Raw genomic sequence first — 15,383 nt, forward strand, 5'->3', positions numbered from 1 at the left:
GAAGCTCTCAAACTATACCAGCTTCACGTTTTCCTAAGTCTCTCGGCTACTTTGAAACTTTCTGCAGTTAGTCCAGTTGTAATTAAGAATCTTATTTAAATCCAGACCCATATTTAGATTCTCATTTGTGATTATGGCAAAAACAAATTCAGCACATATCCTCATTTCTAGGAATGCAGTACATAAAACTGTCTCTCTCTGGCATTCTCTATGTGTCTCTTTCTGTACATATGAATCAGAAGTCTTTATCTCCTTTTCCAAAAAAAAAAAAAAAATCAATATAAACGTGTAGTTCTTCAGGAGCCTCAAATGTTTAGGCCTTATTCATGGTGACTTTCATCCTCACTGGATAGAGCAATCCATTCCTTGCTTTCATATTTCTTAGTTGTTTTTCTGTTGTCAGAAATCTCTTTTCTGTGTTGTGATTTTACTAAAGTTTTATGAGAATCAAAATTTACTTTCCTTCCCATTTAACAGGTGCCCATGCCTTGACATTTTCCTGGCTTTACAGTAGTTAAAGGTTTCTTAAGATATGAATCACTATTGGTTTTGGGTCTTTTTTGTTGCTGGTGATATGGAAAGGCACTCTGTATCCTTTTTCAGTCTCAAAATTCTTCATAAACTGATTTCCACTGGGTTATCATCTTCCATTCCCATTAGAATCCCCAGAATTCTCAAATGATTTCTCTGACTCCTGTTATTTACATCTTCAAAATCCCTTTTCAGTTTAGCAATGATTTTGACGTTATCCTGTAGCAGTATCTCAGTATCTTCGAACAGGGAAGACCTTTCTCTTTTGAAACACAAAGATTTGCACTGTCAGAAAATCCATTTCCCTTGTAATTTCTTTGATTGCATCATGATTCTTTTCGTTACTACCTTTTAGAATTGCAGCTCCTTCATGATCATGGTAAGCAAGGTTTCAGTTTCCTTATCAGCAGCCATTTTTTTTCTCCAGTGATGGACCTTTTCTTGCTGTGATACCACAAAAATTGCTTCTATTTTGTTTGATTTGCCACTGGCCATGAGAGTTATTTCTTGGAATAAACCGTTGGAAGAAATGGCAATTTTACTTGTAGAGTTTACTAATTTTTGGCATATTCCTCAGAGAGATAGCGTGGATAACCTCCTTTATTCAAATAGTATGAAATCAGAAGTTAATTTAGTATTGACTTTTTAGCTCCCATTCTACGGCTGAAGAAATACACAACACTGGTCCTAGATGGTATCAGGAAAGAAAATCAAATCAAGAAACAGGTCAGTTCACATAGCAGTGCTCACAAGGGTTCTTTAATGTTGGAAACCAAGGCACAAACAAATTCTTCCTGACTTGGGGTTGCAGGTTGGGGAAAACTCCCAAAGTAGTTTCCCTTAAATCTGTAGCAGAGGGAGAGACCCAGACCAGCTAACAACCCTTCTGGTGCTTAATCCAAAACTCACTGCAAATTCTCAGCAGATGTTGTACCAGTAACTGCATTTCCTTGCAGGCTACTGTTTAAGCACAGCTGTGTAATCGCTCACAGCCAATGGGAATCTGGCTGGGCCTACCCCTGTCCATTGTGCCTGGGAAGCTACTAAACCTTTGCTTGCCCAGATCCTCATGAGCTAGCCTAGTTGTCCTGGAAGAGCTCCTAACCCCACCAGACAAGGTCAGGGGTTCAAAACCTTTCAGACCTGGTTTTCAGAATAACCACAGTGAATATTTGTGGATGCCTACTAAGAGGAATGTTCCGATTTTATAGGGGAAACGTGGTACTATTAATATGGGCTTTTGCTCACCCACATAGGAGTTTCAGATGTGAGCCCCTAACCTATAAAACCTCTGCTTATATAGTTGTGAAATCTTTAGTTGACCCTCCCTGGGGTAGCATGATCTGTTTTGTTGTTCATTTTTAGTTTATTTTTCATGGGGAAGGACTCGGGCTATCTGGGCTTGAGACCTGGGTAAACAAAGGAGGCAGAGTACCTGTGCCTATTTTACCATGGTTGTTGGAAATGCTTTCTTTCGCGAGAGGAAGCTTTCCTATCCTTTCTGCCGCTTGTTTGGTTTCCCTTTTGTTTTGTCTTTTACCTGGGTACCTGAGTACCCAGGGACTCCGTTTCGTTTAACATCAGAGGAAGTGGTTTCTATCACAAAGAGTGAACCTCAGGACCATTGGTGTCCTCATGGAGGAATTAATCTACATTCATTCCCAGGGAGAATGAAGTAAGGGGAGTGGAAGAACTCAAGTGAATCTATGACCTTCTCAAGGAGATCATCAAAGGAAGAGAGAAGCATAAAGGCACCACTCAGGTATAAATCAGGAGGAAGGAGGATAGTATAGAGTAACTACAGGAAGTATGACAAATGGGACTTGAAACCAACACAACTAAATTGAACTGAAATCCTTTCCACCAGCTATTGGGAAGACAAATACCTCCCATAATGATTGGCATGGAGAATGAACTAAATTATTAAATGGAATTGGCTTTAAACACTGAATAACCTTACTGGAATCATAATGTCACAAATTTATTGGAGCATAAGCTGTTACAAGAGCTGAAAGGAACCTGTTTATCAACATTTTTTTATCCTTAATCAATAAAATCTTACTTTGAAAATCACATCAGCTTCCAAAGTGATCAATAGTACTGTTTACAGTTGATTTTACTGTTTTATATATTTGCTTATTTATTTCTATAATGTCATTCTATAGTAACAATTAATAGGATTAATATTCATAGATTATGTATGTTATATACTTTTTTAAAACATAAAATCAAGACATCTGTAAAATTTATAATTTTCTGTTAATCAGTCATCACCCCCTTTTAAATTATTCTCTTTCCTTTTAACAGTGGGCCTGCTCTATCTCGAATACTATTTTAAATTAGTCACATTTTCAATCCCTTCTTGAAGCTTTTGAAATCTTTTTGTGTTCTTACTTCTGGCAGGGAGTTCCACAACTTCAGTCCCGAAATTGAAAGGGCTCAGTCTCTTCCTCTGATAAGCGGGCACTTTGGATCGATGATACAGTTAGCAGGCCCCTACTGGCTGATCATACATCTCTTTGAGGGGTGTGAAAGTGCAGTGCTGCTTCTAGCCAGTCTAAGTCTTTATTATTTATTATTTTGTGGATGCTGCTTAAAGACTTTGAACAATTGTTGGATTAAAACCTTAAACAACGCACGGCTCCTAGAAGAGTACTTTCCCCCCATCAGGGAATTCTGTGAACTTAGAGTAAAATAACATCAGGGGAGGACTGTAGCAGCTAAAACTGTGTTTGAAGTGTGATCCGTGGGGTCCTGTAATGCGACACTCTGCCCAGGGGTTACCCATATTTACTTTTATTGGATCCGGGAATCAGGTTTGATTTGCATAGCTTGGTTATTTTATTTATTTATTTATTTATTTGGAGTTTCTTATATACCGATAGCCGTTTGCACATCGTATCGGTTTACATACAACTAATAACTTGTGGGCATAGCCCTTACATCGAACAGTAAAAGTACAGTGGAAAAACAAATATACAAGAGATATGTGAAATTAAAAGCTCTAGGAAACAATATACAAAGGTCTATGTAACAAGGTCTACGTAACAAGCTCTATGAAACAATATACAAGGGATATATAAGTATATAATATTGGAGAATGAAAGAGGGTTTCTTGGACAAATATAATAATAAATATATCTTAAAGAGAGCAATTTAGATGAAGGGGACATGATACTAGCAAAAAACAATAACCTTAAACTAAAAGGTTATCCTGAGAAAGTGTAAAGCAGCCGTGAAGAGCTGAGAAATTCAGATATTCAGGAAAGTGGGTCGGTGAGGAAACAGCCTAGTGTAGGTAGAAGGGTGTGGGAGAGAGGAGGAGGGTGAGGGAAAATACAAAGAAGGGCGTACAGAGGGAGGGAGAGAGGGGTGGGTCATAAGTTACAAAGGGGGTGGCCAGAGGTTAAGGGAGTAGCAGAATACGCTAAGGAGGGTGAGAGTCAGATGTATGGATATCCTAATGATATCCTGTTGTAGGGTCTTCTTCATTGGGGTATCCTGTTGAAGGGTATTCTTCATTGTGATGGGGGAGCATGTGGGTAGGCCTGTATAAACATGTGGGTAGCATGTGGGTAGCATGTGGGTAGGGTAGCATGTAGGGTAGCATGTGGGTAGCATGCGGGTAGGCCTGTATAAACAGGTTACCGTGGAAAGCCAGGCCTGTATACATCCCTCAGATATCAGAGTTGTATACCTTGCATTATAGTTTGATGCTCATTGTCCTTCATACATACTGGATTTGAATGAGGCTAAGTAAACCTCTGTGTCCACTTTCCACCATTTTGGATTGGTATATCATTGTTTAGAAACTGGCATCTAGATTTTGAAGAATAATAGGTGTGATATTGTGAAGATATTTATATTTGGGGCCCCTGTTTGGCCACTAATGGTATACTAGAATGTTTTCCAATATATTTATAAATAATCTGGAAATGAATACAACGAGTGAGGTAATTAAATTTGCAGATGATACAAAATTATTCAGAATAGTTAAATCACAAGTGGCTTGTGATGAATTGCAGGAAGACCTTGTGAGACTGGAAAATTGGGCATCCAGATGGCAGATTAAATTTAATGTGGATAAGTGCAAGGTGATACATATAGAGAAAAATAACCCATGCTATAGTTACTCAATGTTAGGTTCCATATTAGGAGCTACCACCCAAGAAAGAGATCTATTCGTCATAGTGGATAATACATTGAAATCATCGGCTCAGTGTGCTGCGGCAGTCAAAAAAGCAAACAGAATTTTGGGAATTATTAGAAAGGGAATGGTGAATAAAATGGAAAATGTCTTTATGCCTCTGTATCACTCCATGGTGAGACCACACCTTGAATACTGTGTACAACTCTGGTCGCTGCATCTCAAAAAAGATATAGTTGTGATGGAGAAGGTACAGAGAAGGGCAACCAAAATGATAAGGGGAATGGAACAACTCCCCTATGAGGAAAGACTAAAGAGGTTAGACTGTTCAGCTTTGAGAAGAGACGGCTGAGGGGGGGATGTGAAAGAGGTCTTTAAGATCATGACAGGTCTAGAATGGGTAAATGTGAATCGGTTATTTACTCTTTGGGATAATAGAAGGACTAGGGGGTACTCCATGAAGTTAGCATGTGACACATTTAAAACTAATTGGAGAAAGTTCTTTTTCACTCAGTGCACAATTAAATTCTGGAATTTGTTGCCACGGGAGTTAGTGCAGTTAGTGTAGCTGTGTTTAAAAAAGGATTGGATAGGTTCTTGGAGGAGAAGTCCATTACGTGCTATTAAGTTGACTTAGAAAATAGCCACTGCTATTACTAGCATAAGTAGCATGGGATAGTCTTAGTTTTTGGGCACTTTCCAGGTTCTTATGGCCTGGATTGGCCACTGTTGGAAACAGAATGCTGGGCTTGATGGACCCTTTGTCTGACCCAGTATGCCATGTTCTTATATTCTTATTGGAAGGAGTCTGTCACTTAACATTGAGATTCTTTCAGCAGTGAAAGGTTCAAAGGGAGCTTAAGGGGTGTATTTAGTGTACTGGAGTAATAGGGTGGCTCTTCCCCTAGTAGGGATGAGATATTTTCTGGGAATATAAAAATGCCTCCCATGAGGCACTGAGGAGAATTTCTGGAGTCTTGAGGAGTTTCTGAAGGGGAAAGTCCTGAGTTTTGAGAGAGAAAAGCTATTGAAAGAAAAAGAACTGGGAGGAAGGGAGTCACAACAAGAAGAAATTATCCTAACCAGCTCTTGGATGGTCTTTTGAAGGAAGAGAGCCCTTCTCTTGATAGTCCAGAATTTGGACTCGAATGCCCGGCCACTGGGAGAATGTAGGAGGATCTGCGTGGTTCATCTGTGAATGTGAGTACTGAAAACAAGATGTGGAGAGACTAACGTTTTCTGGGGGAACAGTAAGAGAACCTGGGAAGAAGGTGCAGAGCGTTAAACCTGAAGTAACTTATAATGCTTTACATCTGATTCTGGAGAGTTATATTGTTTGTGTATATTATGTTTTATACTAAGACTTAGGTTCAACATTTTCTTCTTGCTTTATGGAATATTTCTGCTCCCTATGTAGACTTCTGCTTTAGTTCAAGTTATTTTTAACCAATTGCTGCTGTTGCCAAAATACATGTAAAAATTTATTAACAAAAACAAGGTCCAAGACTAACATGACAACATGAATTTAGGTTGACAATGTTAGTGAAGAAACTTAAGGAGCCTCTAGTCAAGGCATCCTAGAAGGCTAACACAGACACTATCAATTGGGCCTTATGTTTCCTTTTTATATTACTGTATAAGAGCCGAAGTCTTTTATGCTGGTCTAATCTGAACGGAAAACCAAACAATGTCATAGAACCTGAAGCTAATTATTTAAAGCATATCTATGGAATAGGACCACAAATTTGCCATAGTGCTATAATGGCCTTCTGACTTGCTGGCCACAGATTCCCAGTCCTGAAGTACACTTCGTGGCTACCTACAGCCCAACAATGTGATGGCTGCACACTCTGATCCAGTATGGCAACTTCTTATGTTCTTACTAGAATAGGTCATTTTTGTTTTGGCTTTAAAAATGTTCTGTTTTCAAGTGCTAATGAATGAACACATCTCTTGCTTCTCTGGAGACATCATAAGGCATCCCTCTTTTAAAATGACAAAAAAATTTAATAAAATTAAAGCGAATAATGTGCTTCCAAGATGACTGGAGGGCCCCCAATGTGACGCTCGATACATTATTGCTATGTGTGCAAGGAAGCATGCATTTGCCATGTGTAAAACAGAACTGTATCAAAGCACATATATTTTGGTACCCAGTCTTCCTCTTGCAAGGTTTTCTTATCATGTAAACCGCCATGTTTATGGTGCTATGCAGCAGTTCACAGAAGAAGCATGTAATAATAAGCTTTACAGACATAGTATGTTAATTAAAAACTTGTCACAATGTTTTGTGATAGGAGATTAAGCATACTTTAATGCAGTACTGTGTAACATAGGTTATACTGCCATTTAAGGAGCCACCACTACAAATGAGCAGAGTAAAAAAAAAAAATCTCTTTCTAAAACCACAAAAATTATTGAAACTTGCAGATGCTTAAAAAATGTATTTCATTTTCTGGAGTCCATTGCAAACCTCTTGAATCATCAGATCTGTATCAGAGGTCAAGCAGATTTGCACAATTCAATGGTTTCTGCAAATCTTCATTGACTATCTTACAAGCAGTCCCATGTTATGGCTGGCTCCCTTCCTCTCCTCTGCCCACCATTCCTCTCCTCTGCCCCCCTCTTCTGGCCCTCTATCCCCTCACTTCGCCCTTCTCCTACCTTTTTCTCCCCCCCTCACCTCATACACTTTTTCTCCCCCCTCACCTCGTTCCCTTCCCTCTGCTCGCCACTCCCCCCTCTCCTCCTAGCACTCCTAAATTGCTTATCTCTTAGTGTCTTCCTTTTGTACATATGTATTTATTTACAAACCTCGTTGATTATTTAATGCAAATTTCCCCTTGTTATTCACACCCTCATTTATTCATTTGTTAACTTGTTTTATTTGTTCAATGTAAAGCGCCATGCCTGGCGTTTGTTTGTGTTACACTGTAAACCGATGTGATATCCTGGATGAATGTCGGTATATAAAAATTTTAAATAAATAAATAAATAGATAAAATATAGTAGTTCAGAGATTGGATGGGCCAGTTAGTTTTTTTTCTACTGTCCTAGGATAGTGTTTTCTACAGGTATTCTGGAGAACATTCAACTATTTTCCGTCAGCGATTCTAGGGAAAATCCAAACATTTCATCAAACGCAAAATAAAAATAAGCTGAAAATAAGCTGAAATTCATCTGGTTTAAGTTCAGATTCTAAATTTGTGCACAGCTCTCTCTATATATATCATCATCTTTGGGCAAGTCTTATGTCAGCCCAATGAAATATATCACAGCTTGTAAAATTTACATTATGACGACAGTTTTCTCTGCTAGACCTACATTATGCTATTTATTGCTTGTTTTGACTGCATAGCATTTACATAACAATGTTTCAATAGAGTTATCCTTTTGGTTATTCCCTGTTGAAGTTTCTGTTGGGGCATAGTTACTGTATTTCATTAACGCCATTTCAACTTTTTCACCTCTTCAGTCATGATAAGCCAGGGTACCAACAATTAACATGAGCAGCATCTACTGTCTTAGATTGCATGTCTGCCATGTCCGCCCATTTAGACTTGCCACAGAGAGAGAGAGAGAGAGAGAAAGCAAACATTGCCTGTCATGTGTAATGTAGCAACGTTGTCTTCTGTGTAAACGGAAGTACAAGTATTGAAACTATGTGGTCTTGAATAGTTTAGCAAAAATGCAACCAACCAGAATCCCCGCATGTAAAGAAAATAATATTTTTCCGATAAAGACCCTGGTCATAACCGAACAGGGTGAGATATTGGACCAAGACAGGAATTTCAGCCATTAGACAAAAAACTGCTGCAGGATAGGTTCCATGCATTACGTTGTCTTGCGCTCAGGCCTCAGGACTTCTCCCCTCTTCCCTGCTTAAACCATTTTTTTTTTCTTCCTCTTCCTGGCTTTATTTGGATGTTTTATTGCATTGAATTATTATTCTTAATTTTTTTTTCTGTAAACCTGTTTGGTTTTCATTTTGTTTCTTTTAATTTGCTGATTGTTACTTTGTGATATGGATTGTACTTCACCGTGATTAAACAAGTAAAACATATTTTAAATAAATTAGAGTAGGGGGGATGAAAGCAGGTTCATGTACCAGATATGTGAGAAGGGGGGAGATTTGCTTCAAAGAAATGGTCTGTGATGCTGTGAGCCATTATGGTCAGACTGCATGGACATATAGTTGTAAAAGTTGAAATTCAAATGAATGTACGTTTCTTCCACAGACACGTTAGCAATAAAATGAGTCAGTTGGACAAAACACACCAAGAAGTCAAACCTATATTATCTGACAGCAGTCTTCAGTGACATATCAAAACTTTGATTTATTGCCTCATTATTTACAATTTAAGAAAAATGAACCTTGACACCAGCTGTTGTTTATTATCTGTTCCACCACAGATTGTTACATTTAGCAGACCACAAGAATGCTAGGAAAGAAATTTGAACAGAGATCTTGCCTGAAGACAAAGTCTGTTCCAAATTTAAGGATTCATATTTGTGTCTCCTTCTTTCCCTTTACTTGATCCATCAAAAACCCACATAATGTTGTTATTTCTTCAAATTTCAACTAGCTGTGTATTTTTCTTGTTAGTGCAATAAAATAGGAATTGAACTCAACTAGTTTAACATAGATTTGAAACAATGAAGGTGAGTTAATATTGAAAAGCAGACGGGATCCTACTTGCTTTATTTGCAATTCTTACAACCTAAAAAAAAACAAAAAACCAAACAACAGCAGTGCCACCTATTGGATGGTTAGCATTGCAGCATGATTAGCTTTCAGATGAATAATTAGATACGGGTGAGAGAATTTTCTGAGACGTTTTCCGTAAACCTGAAAATGTGCTGCATTTATAATCATGATATTATAAACTAATACATATATTCTTTTTAAAGTTCTATTTCTAGTAGGCATATCTATTGGTATAAATAAACAAGTACTGTGCAAACTAAGAAAATCAGAATATAATACTCGTGTTTTACATGTTTAGTACCTGTTTTTCCCATAGCCACAAAATGGGAGAAAAGTCTTAATAAATCTGGCCCTAAGTTTGTTAAAATAATTCTATTGCATTTTGGAATGTGTTTGTGAAGAAATATTCTTTAAAGCCCGTGTAAATACAGTTTGGTATATTAATGTTGATGCTTTAATATTTTGTTTGTGAGGTTTGGCCTGGCAGCTTCCTCAGGCTTCTTCAGACTTCCAGCTCAATTGGAGACTGCCCCAGCGAGGGCTAAAGTGCCAAGAGCCTTTATTTTCAGCTACTGTGGGGTTTCCCTACATTTTTTATTTCTTTATCTTCCTCCTACTATAAACCCACCATTGCAAGCACAGTCTGTGATTGTCTCCCATGGGGGAGTCTGTGAATGCTGTCTTTCTAACATCCTGGCCCCTGATGCTTTTAATAGATTTAGCTTACTATCAGTTTGTCTTGTATGATTTTGTACCATGTATTACATTTATTGTATAAAAAGACATGGAATTATTTGAATGCTTTTCATGATTGCATATTGGAACATTATTCACAGGAGAAGCTTTGCTGGCAGATCAGATTGGTTATCACCAATTAACCTGTTGCATAACATCCTAAGATTTAACAATTTAAAATATTTAAACTGAACCAAAGTTTCAAAGACATTCAACTTTGTCAAAGGGAGTGGACTTTAATGTTTGGTAGAAAATTAGAATGAAGTTTTAAGTGCTAAGAAGTTTTGTCCACAATATTTAACAAAAGCTCTGGAATTTGTTGCCAGAGGATGTGGTTAGTGCAGTTAGTGTAGTTGGGTTTAAAAAAGGATTGGATAAGTTCTTGGAGGAGAAGTCCATTAACTGCTATTAATCAAATTGACTTAGAAAATGGCCTCTGCTATTACTGGCATCAGCAGCATGGGATCTTCTTGGTGCTTGGGTACTTGCCAGCTTCTTATGGCCTGGATTGGCCACTGTTGGAAACAGGATGCTGGGCTTGATGGACCATTGGTCTGACCCAGTATGGCAATTTCTTATGTTCTTATAATTCAGTTACAGTGAACCCAAATGTCTTTGGGCTCAGAATCATTTGTGCACATATTTTATTTTAGGTAGAGTTGAAAGAAGACCTTTGTGCACCCCTCTCCCCACCCCTTTTCTATCGTAGGCAAGGAGAGTCAATAGGAATATTACTGTTAACAGATGGCATCCAGAGCCTAGAGCTTACCATAAAGAGAGTAATTTGTAACATTACAAAGCATAAGTTACACCCATTTTCAAAGCAGATTTATGCATATAAGTTATCTATTTGATGCTGCCTTGTGGTTTGTACCTCACTTAGAAGTTTTAAAAATATAAGCATGTGCTAAATATTTTAAATAAATATTTGCTTTGAAAATTTTGTAAAAGTAATAGAAACTCACTCATACAAAGATACACCTGCTCTTTGAAATGTGTAACTTGCATATGTGAATTTATTTGCATACTTTTTCAAATCAAAAGTATGATGGTAACTTTTAAACAGGCACGTGGGCGCACATGTGAGCGTGCGTTTGTCAGCCCTCCCCCAAGGACGCAGCCATTGTATAACTTACGTGCGTATATGCGTGCATGTTATAAAATAGCCTGAATTTTAAGTGGATGCGTGCAAATGCCGCATCTACCGTGTAAATGGGGGGATTTTAATAGACGTTTCAGTTTGCCCAGGTAAGGGATTGCCCTAATTTAATAGCCTCCCTTCTCCTGGTTAGCCCCAACCCTTAAAACCCCACTGATCTGCCATAGCAGAAGTAAAGTTGTGTGGCATGGGACCCCTGCATGCGCCTGTGCGTATAAGTATTTACGCACTAATTTGAAACTGAAATCCAAGAATGCCCATGTCCTGCCCAGACCACATCCATATCTCACCCCTTTTTTGGAACTTTTCATTTGTGCACGTAGCAGAAGATATGCCAGTACATGGATGGCTTTTAAAATCCAACTTGTGTGCATAGCTCCCGGTTTTTGTGGGTCCCGTGCTTTTAAATTCACATTTATGTGGGCACATCCAAACTCATCCCCAATTACACCTCCAGAGTACCTCTTTTTTTGGATCTGCAAAATATAACAAATATCCAGAAACAGGAAAAAGTGGCCCTTTGAAGTTTATACTTTTTTAACCTGTATAAACCCAGCAAATATATTCTAATGTGAAATTAAAACAAAAAGTAAAAACAAGTGAAAACTGTTCATAAACACATTGCAAACAAGTAACTGAAAGCAAGGTGTAAAAAACTTCTAATCATAACTTGTATGAATAACAGTCCTGTGGAATTATACATTTTTATATAGGGATGATAGCTTTAAAAACTGCATATGTGCGGGTTATAAAGTTCAAGTACATATGCGTGCATATGTTCTCATGTATGTAAAAAAACGCAAACTGCACACATTTGAACTTATCCGGAAAAGTAGTGGCACTTATCTGGATAAGTTTCGATTTATGCGGCTGAGTAGCAGCACTTAGCCAGACATGTATGAAAAGCTTTACCTGTTCATCTAAGTGGCACTTTTCAGACTTATCCAGGTATGTAAGATAGTCGGAAAAATCTTTTAAAAGTGCTATTATCCGGATAAATTCATGTTTGTCCTCTAAGAAGGTAGAACTAGGAGACTGGGAGAAAATGGGCGAGGTGGAACAACAGTGGGCCAAACTAAAAGGAGCAATTGCAAAGGCAACAAATCTATATGTTAGAAAAGTAAATAAAAGTAAGAGAAATAAGAAACCAATCTGGTTCTCAAAGGAGGTGACTGATAAAATAAAGGCAAAAAGAACAGTGCTCAAGAAATATAAAGGACCCAAAAAGAGGAACACAGGGAAGAATATATGGTGAAACTGAGGGAGATGAAGAAAGAAATCAAGAAAGCAAAAATTCAGGTAGAAGAAAGGATTGCCAAAGAGGTAAAACGAGGTGACAAAACATTTTTTCAGATGTATCAGAGAAAGGTCTGAATTGGTATAGTGAAATTGAAAGGTGACAAAGTTCAATGTGTGGAGAGAGATGAAGAAATGGCCAAAATATTAAACAAATACTTCAGTTCGATGTTCATTAAAGACGACCCTGTAGAAGGACCGTCACTAGTTGAAAAGACTGTGGATGGTAGTGGAGTAGACAGAACTACGTTTACTGAAGAGAATGTATGGGAAGAGCTAGGAAAACAAAGTTGACAAGGCCATGGGGCCAAATGAGGTACATTCCAGGATACTGAGGGAGCTCAGAGATGTGCTGGGGGGTCCGCTGAAGGACCTGTTCAGTAGATCCCTGGAAATGAGAGTGGTGCCGTAAGGTTGGAGAAGAGCGGTGGTGGTCCCGCTTCACAAGAGTAGGAGCAGAGAGGAGGCTGGAAAGCTCAGACTGGTTAGCTTCACCTCGGTGGTAGGAAAATTAATGGAGAATCTGCTGAAGGAAAGGATAGTTAACTATCTACAATCCAGTAGGTTGCTCGACCTGAGGCAGCATGGAGTCACCAGGAGAAGGTCCTGTCAGACAAATCTGATTGATTTTTTTGATTGGGTGACTAGAGAACTGGATCAGGGAAGAGCACTTGATATGATTTACTTGGATTTTAGTAAAGCTCTTGATACGGTCCCACATAGGAGCCTCGTGAACAAAATGAGAAGCTTGGTAGTAGCATGGATTGCAAACTGGTTGACTGACAAGAGATGGTAAATGGAACCAACTCTGAAAAAAGAACGGTGTTAAAGGGAGTGCCGCAGGGATCCGTTCTGGGACCAGTTCTGGTCAGTATCTTTGTGAGCGACCTATAGGAAGGGACAGAAGGTAATATTTGTCTATTTGCGGATTATATTAAGATCTGCAACAGAGTAAACACTTCTGAAGGAGTAGAGAGAATAAAAAGTGATTTAAGAAAGCTAAAAGAGTGGTCGAAGATTTGGAAGCTGGGATTCAATGCCAAGAAGTGCAGCGTCATGCATCTACTATGAAAGCCTTATAAAGAAGGTCTCTCTGTCTCTCTCTCTGCATGGAGATTTCACATGAGTATTTTCCTTAGCAGTTGTCTGCTTTTACACGTGCAATTCAGTGAGTTTTAAAACATGTGCATGAGAAGGAAAATTACTCGGGGATGGGAATTTGTTTGCAATGAAATAGGAAAAAAAGATATTTCCTATTTTGTTGAATTCTGGGAATAAAAAAAAATAGGAAAAACCACAAAATTTTGTGTATTGTATCCTATCATTTTTGTGAGGGTCTCGATTTAAAAAAAACTGCACCTAAAAATAAAACCTCAAACCTGACACAACCCTTTCCCATTTATTAAAACAAGGAGCCCCCCACCAACAGTCCCCCTCCCATGACTCCCCAAAAATCCTTGGTAGTCTAGCAGGGGGCCCAGGAGCAACCTCCTGCTCCCGTGCCGGCAGCTGCCATTAGTCAAAATGGTGCCAGCAACCCTTTGCCCCTACCATGTGACAGGGGCTACTGGGTCATTGGGCAGCTCCTATCATATGGTAGGGCAAAAGGCTGGCCAACACCATGGGGAACAGGACAGGGCTCTGCTGGTGGGAAACTCCTTATTTTAGTAAATGGGAAAGGTTAGTTTTATTATCCCCTCCCCCCAAAAAAACCCCCAAAAACCAATAGGACAAATCACTCAAAAATTTATGGCCCATCCCTAGACCAAAAACAAAAATGAGCTGAAAATTGTTTGGGGTACTTTTGAAATGACCAGTTTTATCAGTTCGGTTGCCCACCCCATCTAAGTCATTGATACCCTCCTGGTTCTTCAGCCTGAATTCCCCCCAATTTAACTACCCCCCTCATCCTGTCAATATTTGACAATAAATACTTTTATTCTCACCAGATAATCAGCAGGTATAAATATATGCAAGTAAGTTTTACACGTGTTGCTTTGGCAGGATCTAAAATAGCGACTTGTACGCATAAATGTTAGCCTTGCCATGGAGTGTACCCTTTTTACACGTGCTATTTTGCTTGCACATACACATATGGATGCATATGCGAACCCGTTATAAAAAACATGGAAATCGTGCACGGGGCGAAATACATGCATTTGTGACCCTTTTTACTTGGATAACTCTTTTAAAATTCACCTTTATGTGTTGTAGAACAACAGTGGTCTAAACTAGAACGAGCAAAAACAAGAAAGGTAAGGGAAAAAAGACCAGTATGGCTTTCAAAGGGACCACTTAATAATTAAAGACAAAACGTTTAGCTTTCAAAACTTATATGAAATCCCAGAAAGAGGAAAGAGAGGAAAGAATTTCTGAAAAAGCCAAAAGAAGCAGAGAAGTTGGTCAAGACAGTTGTGAGCAGAAGAATAAATCCTCCGGCCTAGACTCATCAAAATATGATAAATTTTGATGAGTCTAGGCCGAATAATGAAAAGGTGCATGGCTATGATATTTTAGAGTTACCACACCGTATCCTGGTAGAGAGTGCATCAAGCTAGGGCGAGAGAACATTGTAGAAATCTCATCTTCGTGTGACTTCCCTCACTCAAAATCACATCAGAGCTTCACTGATGTGAACTGTGCTGTTCGTACGTTTCAATGTGCATGTAAAACTGCCCCCAAAACCCTAGAGCACCACCAAAATCTCACCTCGAGTTACTAGCCAGAGGTGCTCTTGCTCTCTCTCCCTCCCTCCCTCCCCCTCTCTCCCCTTCTACTTCACCCCTCTCCCTGCCAGGAAAATAGGT

The 15,383-nt window shown here is 38.8% G+C and overlaps 1 protein-coding gene across 44 annotated transcripts in view; it reads left to right on the plus strand.

The window, feature by feature from the left end:
• PNPLA4 (patatin like phospholipase domain containing 4) overlaps positions 1-15,383 on the plus strand; it is a 624,040-nt gene that overhangs the window by 508,795 nt on the left and 99,862 nt on the right. For 21 of the 44 annotated variants that reach the window (XM_029604389.1, XM_029604398.1, XM_029604392.1 and 18 more), the window contains one exon: positions 5,786-5,878. The exons of the other annotated variants lie outside the window; for them this stretch is intronic. In XM_029604389.1, the coding sequence (XP_029460249.1) occupies positions 5,827-5,878 (52 nt within the window). In that variant the 5' untranslated portion in view covers positions 5,786-5,826. The remainder of the gene's footprint in view (positions 1-5,785; positions 5,879-15,383) is intronic. 44 annotated transcript variants of the gene reach the window in all.

Source organism: Rhinatrema bivittatum, chromosome 5 (assembly GCF_901001135.1).
Source record: "Rhinatrema bivittatum chromosome 5, aRhiBiv1.1, whole genome shotgun sequence".
In the NCBI taxonomy this organism is placed as follows: Eukaryota; Metazoa; Chordata; class Amphibia; order Gymnophiona; family Rhinatrematidae; genus Rhinatrema; species Rhinatrema bivittatum.